The sequence below is a fragment of the Solea solea genome, chromosome 21, assembly GCF_958295425.1.
Source record: "Solea solea chromosome 21, fSolSol10.1, whole genome shotgun sequence".
Lineage (NCBI taxonomy): Eukaryota > Metazoa > Chordata > Actinopteri > Pleuronectiformes > Soleidae > Solea > Solea solea.
The window spans coordinates 19,420,659-19,438,753 of NC_081154.1; the positions used below are offsets into that span (position 1 = coordinate 19,420,659).

The following is an 18,095-nucleotide window of genomic DNA, read 5'->3' on the forward strand; positions in this document are numbered from 1 at the left end:
GGTCATATTTTTTATTTCTACTGGTGTCAGCTTAAATATTAAAACCCAACCAAAAAATGCGACAAGTGTTAGTTTAAGACGGAATTAATCGTCTTTGCAAACAACAAACATGGCGATGATTTTGCGCCGAGTAACAAAACGGATACGGAAACAAGGCGGCGCCATTTTGACTCCGTCAAGTTTACATGTATACCGGAAATGTACCGTATCTGCCTTCAAAACAAGACGCGTACACGTTTGGCGCACAAGTAAAAACAACAATAAACACCAACTAACTAATATTAGCGTCACGTGCGTATTCACAGATACGTCGCACTACAAACCAGACGGTTAGTTAATCGAAATGTACTTTTCCAAGTAAGTTTAAAGCGCTATCTTGAACGGCGGGGCGTTTTATTTTGAAATCATAACCGGATATAGATGTATTGCAGCCGCTTCCTGCCCTAACTTCCTGGTAGCTGTTCACATAATAAGCTTGTGGGCGTCGGTGCTGTTGTTTTTACCATTGTATCAAACCCGGTAAATTACTCAGTAATTTTTTGTGTGTGAAATATCTCCGGTGACTTCCTGTGATGGGACTCACGTCCAGGATGATTCCTACCGAGGACGCGTCCGCCAGGAAGCGGGAGATAGAGGGGAAACTGAAGCAGGTCAGAGTCACACAGGAAGACGACCTAACTACACTGACTGTGCTTTTAATGGCTTAACGTGCATATTATGGTCTATATAGTGGTTTACTTGTGACTTAAAGTTGTTGATTTTGCTGCGTGTTGTTACAGGAACAGGAGACGCTGTCATTCATCAAAGAAAACCTAGAAAAGAGCGATCAGCTGACCAAGGGCATGGTATTTTCAAAATAAAACCAGAGTCTTGTCTCTAAAACCGTGTTTTAACTGCGACTCGGTTCTGATTAAATGGGTTTTCTGTTTTAATGTTGAAAAACAAGGCAAATATGCACCCAACAGCCACTTTATTAGGTACAACTCTCCAGTAGGAAAATACATCGAACGATATGGTTTTTTTTTATGGCCTGTTATTGTAATTTTTGGATGTTTTGCCCTTATATTCACTGCTTGTCTGTTTTTCGTCCATCTGATAAAATATAACAACTGTCGATATAATTATACACAGTATTTTCCAAAAAATGCATTGTCAAAAAAGAACATACTTGGGCTCAAAAATCAGCTAATTTCAAAAAGACGATATCGTCATAAAAAGTGTCTTAACGTCTACTTTTTCTTTTTTAATCCTTCCACATTGTCAAAGGTCTCCATTCTGTCATCGTTCGAGAGCCGCCTCATGCAGCTGGAGAACTCCATCATCCCCGTCCACAAGCAGACGGAGAACCTGCAGCGTCTGCAGGAGAACGTGGACAAGACGCTGTCCTGCATGGACCATGTCATCAGTTACTACCACGTGGCCAAGGACACGGACCGGATCATCAGAGAGGGGTGAGGCTGTGTGTGTGTTTTCTGTGGTCACTGACCAGTGGCAGCTCGGTCAAGTGACGTTGTTCTCACTGGTCGTTGGTGGTTCATCTCGTGTTTCAGGCCGACGGGCAGACTAGACGAGTATCTCGCCTGCATCGCAAAGATCCAGAAAGCAGTGGAATATTTTCAGGACAACAATCCCGACAGTCCTGAACTCAACACAGTGGTACAGTACTGACCTCTGACCTTTCTGCACATTAACAAATTGGTTGAAGTGCTGTCCACTCTCCCACACCAAAGTGGGAGAGTGACACAAACGTTGAGCAGTGATGACGTTGTTTTTATCTCCTGCAGAAAGCTCGTTTTGAGAAAGGGAAGGAGCTGCTGGAGGCGGAGTTCCGTAGCCTGCTGACGCGCTACAGTAAACCGGTCCCGCCCATCCTCATCCTGGACGCCATCAGCGTGGACGAGGAGCTGGAGGTGCAGGAGGAGGTGGTGCTGGAACACCTGCCTGAGGCCGTGCTCCAGGACATCATTTGCATCGCCGGCTGGCTCGTGGAGTACGGGCGCAACCAGGGTGCAGACTGTGCTTTAACTCGGTCATGTGACCTTTGTGGCACCTCCTCCAGCGATAACACTCTTCTTCTTCTCCTCCTTTTTTCTGCAGATTTCATGAACGTCTACTTCCAGATCAGGTCCAACCAGCTGGACCGGTCCATCAAAGGCCTGAAGGATCACTTCCGCAAGAACAGCGCCTCCTCTGGAATCCTCTACTCGCCCGCCGTCCAAACCAAACGCAAGGACACGCCCACCAAGAAGGCTCCTAAGAGACCAGGTCAGCGAGCAGCATCCGCTCCGAGTGCGATCGAGCGCTGTTTTCACTCTACATAAATATATTTGATGAGTCATCACCGTCCAGCCGCGTCATTCAGCTTCAAGTATCCTCACGATGTGTTCACTGTCACTTCACACCGTCTGACTAATCCTTCATCTTTCCCTCTCTCATAATCCCTGTGTCGTGATGACAGTCTACATCCCAGGTAAACACACACCGCTTCTGTGCGTCCGTGTCTCAGTGTTTCTGCCTCGTGCTTGCTGCTCACGTTCACCACAGGGAGGCGCCACCAGCAGCGCAGTGCAGATGCTAGACAATATTTGTTGTTCACGTCTTTATCTCAGTGTTAGACAGACTTTCCGAAAGGAAACTTAAGTTTGTAAACCACTCACTCTCCCACACCAAACCCCATAGAGAAAATCAGTGATTTTAGCTGGCGGCGACGCAGGAGCTGCTGGTCCTTTGCTTCTCCTTTGTGTCACTGAGTTAAGTCTAAATGAAGTATTTCAAACAACAATGGGGTTTGGTGTGGGAGAGTGAGTGGTTTACAAACTTCAGTTTCCTGTTGGAAAAGTCTGTCTCACAGTGAGATAAAGACGTGATCATGTGACGTAGACTTTAAATGACTTTTTGTGAAGTGGCTAAATCGCTGCTTAAAACATTTGCAGACTAATTTTTGTTTTACCAAACTGTGCCGAGGCGAGGCGTGCCAGGACTGTGTCGTGAAAAAGCGCCCCCAAGGTTTGTGTTAGCTTCTGAAGTTAGCAGCCCCGACCTGTCGCGGGTCCATCAGGTCAGAAAAATCCACGCTTTATACTGGACATAAACTCCAGTGTTAGCTTGCTAACATCGTCAGCGCGCGTTTGCTAACATGCTAACTGTAGCAAAACAATGCGACGTGTTATGTTTGTGCTTTGTAAATCAAAAAAAGAAGCTTTTTTATTGTGTGTATTTTGTCGTGTTGTGTTGTGTTCACTGACCCACTAACACGTGTGTCAAACCCAGGAACATGAATGTTGTGTTTAACTGTATGAACTGTAATGGCTGTTTTTCTAACCTGTTTAATCTGCTCTGACCTGGTTACCATAGTTACGATGTGTTTACGTACATGTGTAGCTGTGCTGCTGTCTGTGGTGTTAGGCTCCGCCCCCCTGTCCTCCTCAGTGGTGGAGGGATGTGGTATCTGATGTTTCATCACTCACTTCCCAGCTCTTTCTTCTTCTTTTCTTCTTGTGTTTCCTGGCTGTCTGGACTCTTCACTGCCCCCCCCCTCGCCCACACACCTCCTCCTCTTTCTCCTCTTCCTCCTCTTCCTCCACTTCCTCCTGTTCTGGACTCGGTCTCTGCTCTGGGACCAGGGACCATTCGCAAGGCTCAGAACCTTCTGAAACAGTACTCACAGCATGGGCTGGATGGGAAAAAAGGGGGCTCTAACCTCACTCCTTCAGAAGGTAACGCACCTCGCTCTTTTTTTCGGTGTCTTTTTTTCGCCCCCTCTTCTCTCCAACACACACACACACACACAGCGTTTACACACCGCAGCTCAATTGAACCTTTAGTTTCTGAATCTGCTCCGTTGTTCTGGTTTATCCTCTCATCACGTGATGAATGTCAAAATAAAAAAGCAAGGTTTGGTATTTCCCGCAGACCTTAAATGCACCTTTTTTCCTAACCCTAACCCTAACTGCCATGACAGTTGTGGAACATGGAACTAAAACTAAAAATAACATGAAAACATGTATTTTATTTCATAGGAATTATGGCAAAACATTTATACTGAAAGTTGAAAGAAAAAAAAAGGCTAAAGTCAGTGGCTCTTATTTTGAAAGGCAGGTTAAAAGGAAGTAGGACTGAGTGTATGTTTTGTTTTATCTTCACAGTACAGAACATGAACGCTCTTCAACGTAAAAACTTGACAATTACGATGCAATTTTTGTTTAAATCTAATTTTTTCAATGATAGTTTTGATTAGTTCTGTTCATAAAACGTCAAATGTACATCATCACTTTAAAATAACACTATATTCTATATATACTTTGAATGTAGATCGATTGGTTAGTCACTGGTTTGTTAAATACTGTAAAAAGATATAAATATACATATTTTATATTTTAAATAATAAATAATTAATTTCTGCACTTGGTGCAAAAACACATTACGTTTGCTGTAAAATGAATTTTTCCTGCGACTTTTAATTTGAAAAGTTTAGGAATATCCTGTTACTGTTAGCGGGGCACTCTGGGAAATGTAGGCAACATGAGGAGGGGGTGGGGTTTACGTGGAAACGGCTGCGGTGGAATAAGAGCTGTTGTGTCCTGTAAAAAACACACACACACACACACACACACACACACCTGGTGTCAGTGGGCGTGTCGTGCTTCTTTGACTCCTCCCCTCCGGTGCTTGGTGGTGGTCGGTACAGCTGCACCAGGTTCAGGTTTGTCCCTCTGGTCTAGTCAGGCCCTGCCCCCTCCTCCTCCTCAGGTGGTTTGACTAGACCGTGTCTCCCTGTTGCCCCGCCCACTCACCAGGTTACGATCACGACCTGCGGGTCAAACATCTCTCTGACGCCCTGACCGACAAGCACGGGGCCGCCGCAGGTGAGTGACTGGAGCACGCGGGGGAAAGAGACGTCACACCGGGCCGACATTTAAAAAAAAAAAACATCCCGTAAAATGATTTACACACTAACTCGCATTGAAGACTCTGTGACGGCGTCTTCACCGTCTCACCCCCGTGTCCTCTCAGGGAAAGACGACGTCCTGGACATCGAGATCGACTCGTACATCCACTGCATCAGCGCCTTCGTGAAGCTAGCACAGAGCGAGTACGCGCTGCTGACGGAGATCATCCCCGAACACCACCAGAAGAAAACGTTCGATTCCCTCATTCAGGTCAGAAACTGCGGCTTTTATCGGACGTTTGACGTCTGGTCATTTCAAAACAAAGCGGTTCCCTGCCATTACATCCTCTGTCCACAGGAGGCGCTGGACAACCTCATGCTGGAGGGGGACAACATCGTGTCGGCCGCCCGCCGCGCCATCATGCGTCACGACTACTCGGCCGTCCTCACCATCTTCCCCATCCTGAGACACCTGAAGATGAACAAGTCCGAGTTCGACGCAACACTTCAGGTTCGCAACTCGGTGGAAAAAAAACGCTGCAACGTGCAGAACGTATGCTTCCGATAAATGATATTTAGTTTTTTATGTGAGCAGGGAACGGCAGCGAGCACCAAGAACAAGCTGCCCACGCTCATCACGTCCATGGAGACGATCGGAGCTAAAGCTCTGGAAGAGTTCGCAGACAGCATCAAAGTAAGACTCGATCAATCGATAAGTCAGTCAATAATTGTTAAGACTTTTTTGACAGAATCTTTTCTTGTCCAATCACAGAACGATCCCGATAAAGAGTACAACATGCCCAAAGACGGAACGGTCCACGAGATGACCAGCAACGTAAGCCGACACACGCTAACCATAGATAGAGTTGCGATTTTTGAAAATCAAATTGTCCCAATAACTTAATTTAATGAGAAGAATATTTTTGGCTGAATATGGACATGGTTCATTCATTCATTCGTTGCCATTTTCACGTTTTTTTTTTTACGTACTTCCTGATGCTAGCTAGATATCAGATGCTTCAGTTGAAAAACGGCTGTTTATCACGTTTTTGGCGTCTTCCTATATCGTGACATTTTCACGATGAAGTTGACGACTTATGATATCGTATTGTTTTCTACGTCTTGCTAAGCTGCGACATTTTGACGTTGTTTTTGATACATGCAATTTTATGATGATTGTATGATATTTTTTGACGTCTTACTGTACTTTATTTGTTTTTGGCGTGGTGACAATGTTTTAGTGTTTTTTTAAATTTTTTGATGTCTATTTATGACATTTTAAGTTGTTTTTAATACATACTATTTTGTTATGCTATGTTTGACATAAGTTTTTTTTGTTTTTGACTTTTTACTGTACGTTTTTTTTGGTTTTGACATCTTACTACATTTTCTGACAATTTCTTTTTAAACTACGAAGTTTTGTAGCTTCCACGTCATTTTTGTGACGTTTCCTATTTTTATGATAGTTTTTGACACATTTCGGACATTTTTCATGCTTTATTATTAGAGAATACTTTGACGTAATTGATTTAACTTAATGTAATTGCCTTATGTGATGTTTTTATTACTTTTTTATTATCAAAGTTATTAATCAAATCTCTTGTGAGTGAGTGATCATTTATGAAGTGTGTGTTTGATCTCACAGTTCACTCTGTAACTTCCTGTTTGTTCTGCGTCTCCCGGGCTGTCGGTGGTCTCCATGGAAACGTCTCGTCTGTTTAATGAATAATCCACAGTTTGGTGCTAAAACCCCTGACCTCTGTCCTCACAGGCCATCCTGTTCCTGCAGCAGCTGCTGGACTTCCACGAGACGGCGGGAGCCATGTTGGCGTCGCAAGGTACGGATGCTGTTAGCTGTTAGCGTCTCGTCTGAGCATGAACCTGGGGGACGTTAAATGTCCGTCCCTCTCGCCGTTTGAGACGGTAGTTATTTATAGAAGCAGCCGGGAGTTGTTTCCAGGTAAAAAAAAAAGCTCCAAAAGCGTCAAATATTTCCTCACTAAGAGACGCGTGGTGCCTCTCAGGAGGTGGTGGAGACCAAACACGGAGCTCAAAGAAGGATGGAAAATATTCTGTATCTGCGTCCACTGCGCGAAAAAGTACCAGGAACGTGGAATGTTCCCAGGAACAATCGCATTTCTGCAAAAACAAGGAACAAAATGGAAGTTCCATGTTAGAAAACTGGTCCTCGGGAACCTTTCAGTCCTACAAAAAGGTTCTTGGTGCTTAAAGTTCCTGGTACTTTGTTGTGGAAACGCAGCTGTGGAAAAGCTCAATTCAGTTAAATTCAATTTTTCTGCCCGAAAATTACAAATATTCTGGTTTTACGAGCTACGATTGCGTCAGTTTTCCACGGCAATTTCTTCTACAGACAGTCGATACATCTTTCCATTTCCTGTTTCCAGGAAATAGGAATATTTTGGTTTCAGCCTCTACGATCTACGAAGGCCACGCCCTCTGTAGGCTGTGATCAGATCATTATCGGGTATCGGATTAAAGTCGCTCTTTAACGAACAAACCCTTGCAACAACATTAACAACAAACCATGATCCAGATCCTCGATCCACTCCAGTCCAGTTTCCTGGTTCTTCCTTCATTAATTCCCCTCTTTGTCTATTTGGGGGTGGGGCATGTTTTCAGGGGGGCGTGTGCATCACGATGCCTTCACGAATGAGTACGATGAAGGACTTTTTTAACCTTAACCCAACGATGAAACATTTTCTAAGACAAATTTAACACATTTTGAAAAACAGTGTTGTGAATACGACACAGGGGGGCGTGTTCTGCTAAACATGGCAGAAAAAGACGTCATCTGAAGGCACCGTGCTCCTCCTACTTCCTGTTGCTTCTGCGACTTTTCCTTCCTTGGTCACCTAGGCCCCGCCCCCTGACTTCTCTGCTTGGCTGATGACTGTTTTGCTTTTTTCTCTGCACTAACCGATCTTTTTGCACTTTCTCTCTCTGTCTGTTTCTCTTGTGCCTCGGCTCTTGTTAGTTCTGGGCGACACTTACAATATTCCCTTAGACCCTCGAGGTAAGACCAAGAATGAGCGCCCTCAGGCCCCGCCCACTGCCCAGTCTGTCTCATGTCTGTTTCCATGAATCTCCACTGTGTGTTTAACGCTAACAAAAAACGTCGTCTCACTCGTAATCTAAAACATTTAAATCGTATCGCGACAGGTTCGTAACGATGTTGTTTGTTTTCCAGAGACCAGTTCGGCCACAAGTTACACGTCCGACTTCAACAAACGACTCCTCAGCACGTACATATGTGAGTATGTGACGGGAAAAACATCGCGTTTTCACGTTTGTTTTGTGCATGGTTTTGTTTATTGCGATGTTTTCTGCTCCGTCAGGTAAAGTTCTGGGAAACCTTCAGCTCAACTTACTGAGTAAATCTAAAGTTTACGAAGATTCGGCGCTCAGCGCCATTTTCCTCCACAACAACTACAACTACATCCTCAAGTCTCTGGAGAAGTGAGTTCTTTCACCACTTCATTTCACTCTCTACATACATGTGTTCATCTTAATATCCATTTTTTATGTTTTTGACGTCTTAATATCCAATGTTTTAATATCCAATTTTTTATGTTTTTAACGTCTTCATGTCCATTTTTTTTATTTTCTGGATGTCTTTACGTGGTTTTTGACTTGAGTTTTTGATGTTGCAATTTTTCGCAACATCAAACATGAGAAAGTCATGTTTTTTGACATGAGAAAGTCGTGCATTGAAAAATGCACGACTTTCTCATGTCGTGCATTTTTCAAAGTTTTTTATGTTCGATTTTTTTTGTTTTAACTATATTTTGACATTTTTCTGTTTTTGACAAGTTTTTACGCCATTTTTGACTCGTGCTGTTTGAAGTTTTTGATTTTGGTGACACAATGCGATGTTTTTAAAAAAGATCTTACTGTAGTATGTACAATGCGATGTTTTTAAAAAAGGTCTTACTGTAGTATGATTTTTTGCTATTTTGTTTACGTTTTTGATATAGGTTGTTCAAAAGAACTGTTAATATACAATTTTTCTTTTCTTAAAGTCGAACTATATTTTGACGTTTTTCTGCGTGTTGTTTATTCGACGTGCTCCAGGTCGGAGCTGATCCAGCTGGTGACTGTGACGCAGAAGAAAGCTGAGAGTTCCTACAGAGAGTTGATCGAGCAGCAGATCCAGATGTACCAGCGCAGGTAAACACACACACACACACACACACACAGGTGCGAGCATTGACTTGTGTGTGATTGTGTGTTTGATGTTTTTGACACAGTTGGCTGAAAGTCACCGAGCTCCTCACAGACCGGAACATTCCCGTCTTCCAGCCCGGCACCAAGGTCAGAACTTTTCCTACAAACGTGTCAACTTCAGCACCTGCACAAGGTTTGAAGCAGATGAAGAAAATGTTATGAGTCTGTGAGGTCAGATGTCAGAGGAGGCACAGAGGGGGCGGAGCCTCCTGCAGGTCAAACTCAGGACAGACCAACGACTACAGCGATAATTCACAAAACGTTTCTTTATGGTTTAAATCTTCTCTGAATCCTTTTGTAGAAACTGTAAAAAAACAACTCTCGTCTGGTTTCAGCTCAAAGACAAAGAACGACAGGTGATAAAAGACAAATTCAAGGTGAGAAGAAGAAGATTTAAATATCTCCTGTGTCGTCAAAGCAGCAGAGTGTGAACGTGAACCTGTGTCTTCTCCTCCTCCTCCTCCTCAGGGTTTTAATGACGGCCTGGAGGAACTGTGTAAGACACAGAAAGGGTGGGCGGTTCCCGACAAAGAGCAGCGAGATTTCATCCGTCACGCTCAGAGGAAAGTTGTGTCGGACGCTTACAGAGCTTTTCTGCACAGGTGAGAACAAAAATACCTGAAATAGGTTTTTACGACGTCTTACTGTACTGCAATTTTTTTTTACGACGTCTTACTGTACTATGACGTTTTTACGACGTCTTACTGTACTGCGATGTTTTTACATCTTACTGTACTGCGATGTTTTTAACGACGTCTTACTGTACGACGATGTTTTTACGACGTCTTACTGTACGACGATGTTTTTACGACATCTTACTGTACTGCGATGTTTTTACGACGTCTTACTGTACTGCGATGTTTTTATGACATTTTACTGTACTGCGATATTTTTACGACATTTTATTGTACTACGATGTTTTTACGACGTTGTACTGTACTACGATGTTTTTACGACGTCGTACTGTACTACGATGTTTTTACAGCATTTTACGACTACTACGATGTTTTTACGACATTTTATTGTACTGTGATGTTTTTACGACATTTTATTGTACTATGCTGTTTTTAAGACATTTTACTGTACTACGATGTTTTTACAACGTCTTACTGTACTACGATATTTTTTATGTCGTCTTACTGTACTACGATGTTTTTACAATGTCTTACTGTACTGCGATGTTTTTACGACGTCTTACTGTACTCGGCACGCCAGCCTGAGCTCGGCTCGTCGGCCTGAGCCGCGTCAGTGTCGCTGTCGAGTCTCAACCATGTTTTGTACAAAGGAATAAAAAAATCAAAGGTGTTGTATTTATGTGACTTTAGCTCCACATTTCAAACTAATAAAGGGAAAGTGAATGATGACGAGCGGCTGTTTCTTCTGTTTTTCTCTCCATATTTTTACTTCACTGCAATATTTTTACAAGGTTTTAGACGTCTTTGTTAACTCCATCTCTCTCTCTCACACACTCTCGCGTCTTTTCTTCCAGATGTGCCAACATCTCGTTCACTAAAAACCCAGAGAAGTATCACAAGTATCGGCCGGAGGACGTGGAGGAGATGATCGAGAGGCTGTTCGACACGTCGGCCTGAGCTCGGCTCGTCGGCCTGAGCCGCGTCACCGTCTCAACAATGTTTTGTACAAAAGGAATAAAATACTCAAATGTGTTGTATTTATGTGACTTTAGCTCCACATTTCAAACTAATAAAGGGAAAGCGAATGACGACGAGCGGCTGTTTCTTCTGTTTTTCTCTCCATATTATAAAAGATAAAGGAAGGATTTCTGTGATCCAGACTCAGGATCTATTTTTAAAACATGGTGAGAGAACGATGTTTGTTTCTCTGCTTCTTTATGTCGCTCGCATGATTAAAGTCTGGGATTATGTGCATCTCGATGAGCAGTGAAGCGTCTGCTGAAGGAGGAAACACTTGAAAGCTGCAGCGACAGAGGTGAGAAACTCGTAATGAGCTGAAACGCTCGTCTTCATTTACATAAAACACGGAGACGACGACGACGGTAAAAACAGCAGCGATAAAAGAAAGAGAAACTTCACACACGACGCCACTTTATTAGGTACACCCGTTCATCGCTCCTCATTGCTGAAACGTAACCAGGTGATCACCCGAAGCTTTTAGTCATATGACCTGATGAAGACGAGCAGTTGAAGCTGCTCGTGACATTTTTACCCGTATTCAAATTTCATAAAATGGCAGTGGTACGAGGTTTTTAACAAATGTGATTTACGTGATATTTAAATGTAAACATGGTTGCTGGTGTGAATTCTCAGAGCCAACGCTGGCGGCCGAAGCTAAAGCTAACTAACACTGTCTGCAAATCTTTTTTTTTTACTCAAAAACAGGATTTTCGCTGTAATAAATAACGTTAGCTTGTTTAAAGGCTAGTTTGAATACGATTCTCGCTAACTTTGATAAAACACAGTGTGGCAGTGGGGTATGGTTAGAGCTGCTGGAGGAGAGGGAGGAGTGGCAGGTAATCAGTCAGCTATATTAGCACACTTGTAACCTGGTTCTGGTCTCTTGCAGTAGGCTGGGTCCGCAGAGAGACGTGAGGAGAGACAAGCGGAGAAACACAGAAGGACACACGCACACGCTCAGCTGTGGGAGCGACTGGTGACGTGTGTAAGATTTTTGGGACAATAAAGCCTTATTTTCCACCACCAGCTGACTCTATCTTCCTCCTCTGAACACGCTGGGGGTGCCGAAGCCCACATCTGGCACCTGAACAGGGACATGGAAGGACAGACGCCGCTGTCGCTGGCACTTCAGCACCTCGCTGCGATGCAGGAGAGCACCACCACGCTTCAGCAGCAGCAGTCCAGAGTCCTTGCAGACATTGCGGCGGCCCAGCGTGACGATCGTGCTCTCCTGCGGGAGCTGCTGCAGCGCCCCGGCGCCCAGGGTGCCGATCCGGAACCAAGTCGGGGCCGGTCTCCGCCTGTCGCCCTACAACGGATGACCGCGGAGGATGATCCAGAGGCGTTTCTGGACATCTTAGAGGGCACGGCGGAGGCGTGTGGGTGGCCCAAGGAGGAGAGGGCGGTCCGGCTCCTCCCCTTGCTCACCAGGGTGGCGCAGCTGGCCGCACGTCACAACTGGAGTTAGTACTCGCCTCACGCACCCTTTAATCTTGGGCACAAACTGGCCGGGGTTTGCGAGCTTAGTGGGGGAAACGATGAGGGTGCGGTCACGTACGTCAGGGAAATGAATGCCAGTTAGTCAATCCACCGGCCACCCCAAAAGCGCCATGGCGCCCGTTACCATTAATTGAGGTCCCTTTTGATAGATTTGCCATGGACCTCATCGGGCCATTAGACCGGAGCGCACTGGGATATTGCTTTGTGTTAGTCCTAGTGGACTATGCAACGCGCTATCCTGAGGCAGTGCCCCTGCGCAATATCTCTGCGAAGAGTGTTGCGCAGGCGCTGTTTCAAGTTATCTCCCGAGTTGGGAACCCGAAAGAGATCCTGACTGATCAAGGCACATCATTTATGTCACGTACACTACACGAGCTATACGAATTACTGGGCGTCCGCTCAATCCGGACTAGCGTCTACCATCCCCAGACCGACGGCCTGGTGGAGCGGTTTAACAAGACACTAAAGAACATGATTCGTAAGTTTGTGCACGAGGATAGCTGTAATTGGGATAAATGGTTGGACCCGCTGTTGTTTGCAGTGCGAGAGGTTCCCCAGGCCTCCACAGGATTTTCTCCCTTTGAACTCTTGTTTGGCAGAAAACCTCAGGGCGTCTTGGACCTGGTTAAGGAAAACTGGGAGGCGGGTCCAAGCACCAGCAAAAATGAGGTACAGTACGTCCTGGACCTGTGAGCAAAACTCCATTCACTGGGTCAGTTATCACGGGAGAATTTGCTCCAGGCTCAGGAACGTCAACAGCGGCTGTACAACAGAGGGGCAAAACTTAGACAGTTTTCACCGGGAGATAAAGTACTTGTATTGCTGCCATCATCTAGCTCTAAATTGCTCGCCAAGTGGCAAGGGCCCTTTGTGGTCACACGGCAAGTGGGGGATGTTGACTATGAGGTTGTGCGTTCTGACAGGGGCGGAGCAACACAGATTTACCACCTCAACCTCCTCAAAGCCTGGAGGGAGATGGCGGCTGTTTCTCTGGCTACCACGGTGATCGAGAGAGATGAGTTGGGACCGGAGGTGACTAATTCGAACCAGTCAGTGCCAGCGGGCCAGAGAGCAGACGTGACCTTGTTGCAGCGGCGGTTTGCTGATGTGTTCTCTCCCCTGCCAGGGCGCACAAGTCTCATACACCACCACATAGAAACCCCTCCGGGCGTGACAGTGCGCTCACGACCCTATCAGCTGCCAGAACACAAAAGGAAAATTGTTCAGGCAGAACTTCAGGCCATGTTGGAGATGGGGGTCCAACAGAAGAGTCCAACAGTGACTGGTGTTGCCCCATCGTGCTGGTTCACAAGTCCGATGGGTCAATACGGTTCTGTGTGGACTATCGTAGGGTCAACGAGGTGTCCAAATTCGATGCCTATCCATTGCCCCGGGTCGACGAACTCCTGGATCGGCTGGGCACGGCTCGCTTTTTCACGACACCGGATTTAACCAAGGGCTACTGGCAGATTCCCTTGTCGCTAGAGTCCAGGGAAAAGACGGCCTTCTCCACTCCGTATGGTTTGTACCAATTTGTCACGCTTCTGTTTGGGTTGTTCGGGGCCCCAGCTACATTTCAGTGCCTCATGGACCGGGTGCTGCGGCCTCACTCTGCATATGCTGCGGCCTACTTGGATGATGTCATCATTCATAGTGAGACCTGGGAGCAGCATATGCGGCAGGTGGAAGCGGTGCTTGAGTCCCTGAGGAAGGCAGGGCTCATGGCGAATCCGGGGAAGTGTGCGGTTGGACGGAGGGAGGTACGTTATTTGGGGTACCACTTGGGGGGCGGGCAGGTGCGACCACAGATACAAAAGACTGCAGCAGTTGCAGCCTGCCCAATTCCCAAGACAAAAAAAGAGGTCCGGCGTTTTCTGGGGCTGGCCGGTTACTGTAGGAGGTTCATTCCGGCTTTCTCGGAGCTGACCAGCCCCCTAACCGACCTGACCCGAAAGGGTGCCTCAGATCCGGTCCAGTGGATGGAGCTGTGTCTAACTAGGATTTGTGACGTAATTCTCATTTTCCTTCTTTATCAGAAATTGTAGCATCGTATCTTAGCATGACGTGAGGATGCTTATGAATCATGGAGGATGTTTACGAGTGAATTTATTTTGTGACATTAAAACATGCGCATGCAGAGAAAACAACATAAAAAAACATCAAAGTTCATGTTCTGTGACGAGTTAACGGTGATAATCTGTAATAATCTGTGATTTAATGATTTAAATCACAACAACAACAACAACAACACACTCTTGCTGCGAGCATGAATTCATTCACATGAATTATCATAAATATTCAGTGGTTACATAACAAACATGAATATTTGTCCAAATCCTGAACCTGGTTCTGTTTTTAACTGAGACATAACGTTTGTTAAACTAATGGTTCTCAAAGTCTGGGTCGGGGACCCACAAATGAAACAATAGTTTATCATCTTTATATCGAAGGTTAAGGGAAACTCTTTTGTAAAATCTTATTATTATTGATATTTTTGTTTGAATTAACATTTTTCTTCACTTCAATCCAGAGATTTTTAACGTCTGACTGAGAGCTTCACTTCACGTTAAATTATTATCATTATCATAATATTATTTTTTCTGGATAAACTGTGTTTTTTTATAAATCTGTGACTTGTTCTTTCTTAATCCACAGAAGCACCGTGATAAACTGTGGGCGGGATCACGTGGCTCCGCCTCCTCCTCCTGCGTCCGTCAGTTGGACGTCTCCACGTTGCTGACCACCTGCACCTTGTTGACCTCCCTCCTCCTCCTCCTCCTCGGCTGGCAGCTGAACACCTTCGTGAAGCCTTTGCGGAAGTGTTTGGAGACGAGGGCGTAGACGACGGGGTTGAGGCAGGAGTTGGCGTACGCCACCAGGTGCGAGAGGACGCGGAGGACGTAGGTGGTGTGGTTGAGAGGGAAGCGTCCTGTCCACATGCAGAGGATGACGAGGTGATGGGGGAGCCAGCAGACGCAGAAGAGGGCAGTGACGATCAGGATCATCTTGGTGACCTTGCACTTGGCGCGCCGAGACTCGGACACGTCCTTCACCGCGTCCACGCTCGTCCACAGGTACCGGATGGTGCGGGCGTAGGTGAGGCCGAGCACCAGCATGGGGACGAGGTAGCCGAAGACGAAGGTGCACACGTCCACGAGGACCCGGGGTCTGGACGTCCAGGCGGGAATACACACCATGTTACCGCCCAGGTCCATCTGAGCGTAGTAGCTGAGGTACGGACCGGAGAAGACCAGGGACAAGGCCCAGATCAGGCCGATGGAGGTGACGGCGTTCCTCGGCGTCCTCATCTCTCTGGAGCGGAGCGGGTAACAAATGACTAAATACCTGAGAACAGAGAGAACGAGTGATTTTAACATCACACACACACACACACACAGGAGCTGCTGTTCCTCTGCTGCCTCGTGTGGTCACACTGTGTCACTGAGTTAAGTCTAAATGAAATGTTTCAAAAGCCAAATATATTAAAATAAGACATTTAAACATGATGGAGGCAACTCCTGTGTGCGCGTGTGTGCGTGTGCGTGTATGTGTGTGTGTGTGTGTGCGTGGGTGTGTGCGTGTGTGCGTGCGTGTGTGCGTGCGCGTGTGCGTGTTAAAATCACTGGTTTTCTCTCTGGGGTTCGGTGTGGGAGAGTTTTACTATGTAAAGTGTTATTTTTACTAATAATGTTACTATTTAAATGATTAGTTTTCTCCTGTGATGAAGACGATGAAGAAGATGATGAAGATGATGAAGATGATGATGATGATGATGACATGAATGTTGTTGTAAACGTGACTTTAAACACATTTAAACAGTTTGTTCTGGTGGAAAATGATCATCAGAAACAGGAAAGAGGAAATGAACGGCTGAGATCTCACTGATGTCAGTCAGGGTGTGTTCATGAAAACACGACTGAATCACGCTGGAGAACTGCTCTGATGATATATATATGATATATATGATATATATGCATGTTTGTATACGTATATACACGTGTGTACGTATATACACGTGTGTACGTCATATACACGTGTGTACGTCATATACACGTGTATATGACGTACACACGTGTATATGACGTACACACGGATTCAAATCTAATCATTTACATTTTTATGATGAATTTAACAAAGAAAAGCAGTGAACGAATGAAGCTTTTTACTACTAATATGTCATTAATCCATTCATCAAGAACCTAGGAGGTGGTTTGATTGACAGCTCACCTGTCATTGATTGACAGACGTTTTGATTGACAGCTCACCTGTCATTGATTGACAGACAGTTTGATTGACAGCTCACCTGTCATTGATTGACAGCTCACCTGTCATTGATTGTCAGACGGTTTGATTGACAGCTCACCTGTCCAGGGACACAGCAGTGAGGGTGAAGACGCTGGAGAACATGGTGAGGAAGATGATGAAGTGCACGAGCTTACAGAGCGCGGCCCCGAACATCCAGTGGTCCAGAGTGTAGACGGTGGCCTGGAAGGGGACGCAGCACAGGATGAAGCTCAGGTCCGAGAGCGCGAGGTTCAGGATGAACAGGTTCGTGCTCTTCTTCTTCATCTGTCCGTCCCGGAGCAGAACCGCCAGAACCAGCGCGTTCCCCGCGGTTCCGACCACGAAGATGACGGAGAAGCTGAGGGAGATGAAGAGGAGCGACTCCGAGGACACGGAGGACACGGAGGACACGTTCATCTTCACTCTGTCACCAACAACACTCACTTCTTCACCCTCAGCTGCGGCGGGTTCTTTTGACGCGCGGCAGAGACGCGGAGACGCGCGCGCGACACGTTTTACGCGCAAACGTTTCCAAAAAACAACCGAGAAAAGAACCGAGAAACACGGAAAAAACACGAGATTTGACGATGATTCACGAACAAGGTTTGATGAGAGGGTGAATCACACACACACACACACACACAAGAACCTTAAATAACTTTAATTTAGAAGAAACTTTAAAAAAAACCCAGACATTTTAGAGAAAATTAAACACAAATGTCAATAAAAAATAAAGAAACATAGATTTTAACTTTTATATAAAACAGTATTGACTCTCTTATAAAATCCTCTTCATATATAAATTTAAATAAATATTAAAGATCGAAGCAAAACTCTCAGCTGATCTGATACTAAAATGTTTGTCTGCTGCTGCCCCCGTGTGGTCACTCTGTGTCACTGTAGTTTATTAGAGCGACGGATTTTAATTTAGAATAACATTTCATGTAAAATGTAAATGTTACCATTTCTCACGAAATTTACTGTAATCTTAATCTGTAATTTTAATTTTAATCCCTGAGACCATAATCTAAAAAAATGATCTCCATTTTATTTTCTCCTCAATCCATGACTAAAATGTCGTTATTTAAATGAATAATCTCAGGACATGATCTGATTTTTACTTAATCTTTTTTTTGCTTTTTAATCTGTGAGAAAAAAATATTTAAATTTTTGACTTAAAATCTCACACAATTCTCATAAAATTGTCTTCATGGTGAAGTCAATTTTAATCTGCAGAGATTATTTGATTAATCGACTTTGAATTGAAATTGAATTTGAAGTGTTTCTTTTTTTTAATAATTTTCTTTGCTCCATAAAAACAATGAAACACATTTAAACTCAATCATTTTTGTGTTTGTGGACAAAAACAAGTCCTCGATTCATCGATTATGGAAAATAATCGTCAGTTTCGGCTCTATAATAATAATAATAATCCTCCTGTCAAATGTGATGTAACGACTGTGGAAAAACAAGCCCACGGCGGGCGAGGAGGCGGGACTACATCTCCCGCAGTGCTTTGCGCG

The 18,095-nt window shown here is 44.9% G+C and overlaps 2 protein-coding genes across 14 annotated transcripts; one reads left to right on the forward strand and one right to left on the reverse strand.

Annotated features, from left to right (window-relative positions):
* Positions 1 to 439: 439 nt before the first annotated feature.
* On the forward strand, positions 440 to 10,857 carry exoc7 (exocyst complex component 7). 13 transcript variants are annotated; one of them, XM_058620982.1, is made up of 22 exons: positions 440 to 650; positions 780 to 845; positions 1,267 to 1,451; positions 1,551 to 1,656; positions 1,785 to 2,007; positions 2,098 to 2,265; positions 2,459 to 2,470; positions 3,624 to 3,716; positions 4,797 to 4,865; positions 5,014 to 5,159; positions 5,247 to 5,399; positions 5,484 to 5,582; positions 5,661 to 5,723; positions 6,660 to 6,726; positions 7,884 to 7,922; positions 8,097 to 8,159; positions 8,245 to 8,365; positions 8,981 to 9,076; positions 9,157 to 9,220; positions 9,469 to 9,510; positions 9,602 to 9,735; positions 10,623 to 10,857. In XM_058620982.1, the coding sequence occupies exons 1-22, from the start codon at positions 573 to 575 to the stop codon at positions 10,723 to 10,725; spliced, it is 2,190 nt and encodes a 729-aa protein (XP_058476965.1). In that variant the 5' UTR covers positions 440 to 572; the 3' UTR covers positions 10,726 to 10,857. The 13 variants fall into 13 exon arrangements, with proteins under 13 accessions (XP_058476965.1, XP_058476966.1, XP_058476967.1 ...); XM_058620983.1 differs by lacking the exon at positions 2,459 to 2,470; XM_058620984.1 differs by lacking the exon at positions 7,884 to 7,922 and having other exon boundaries at positions 441 to 650.
* A 3,420-nt stretch (positions 10,858 to 14,277) lies between these two features.
* LOC131448487 (galanin receptor 2a) lies at positions 14,278 to 17,193 on the reverse strand. Its single transcript, XM_058621009.1, has 2 exons — positions 16,652 to 17,193; positions 14,278 to 15,633 (listed from the first exon to the last, which is right to left on the reverse strand). Exons 1-2 carry the CDS (start codon positions 16,987 to 16,989, stop codon positions 15,003 to 15,005), a joined length of 969 nt encoding a protein of 322 aa, XP_058476992.1. The 5' UTR covers positions 16,990 to 17,193; the 3' UTR covers positions 14,278 to 15,002.
* Positions 17,194 to 18,095: the final 902 nt, after the last annotated feature.

Bases quoted from the DNA above. Each gene is read 5' to 3' on its own strand.
- exoc7 (XM_058620982.1), top strand. From the start codon at position 573: ATGGGACTCACGTCCAGGATGATTCCTACCGAGGACGCGTCCGCCAGG. The intron at 846-1,266 runs GTATTTTCAAAA...ACATTGTCAAAG, and splicing joins ATCAGCTGACCAAGGGCATG to GTCTCCATTCTGTCATCGTT. The intron at 9,077-9,156 runs GTAAACACACAC...TTTTTGACACAG, and splicing joins ATCCAGATGTACCAGCGCAG to TTGGCTGAAAGTCACCGAGC.
- LOC131448487 (XM_058621009.1), bottom strand. From the start codon at position 16,989: ATGAACGTGTCCTCCGTGTCCTCCGTGTCCTCGGAGTCGCTCCTCTTC. The intron at 15,634-16,651 runs GTGAGCTGTCAA...CTCTGTTCTCAG, and splicing joins ACTGCTGTGTCCCTGGACAG to GTATTTAGTCATTTGTTACC.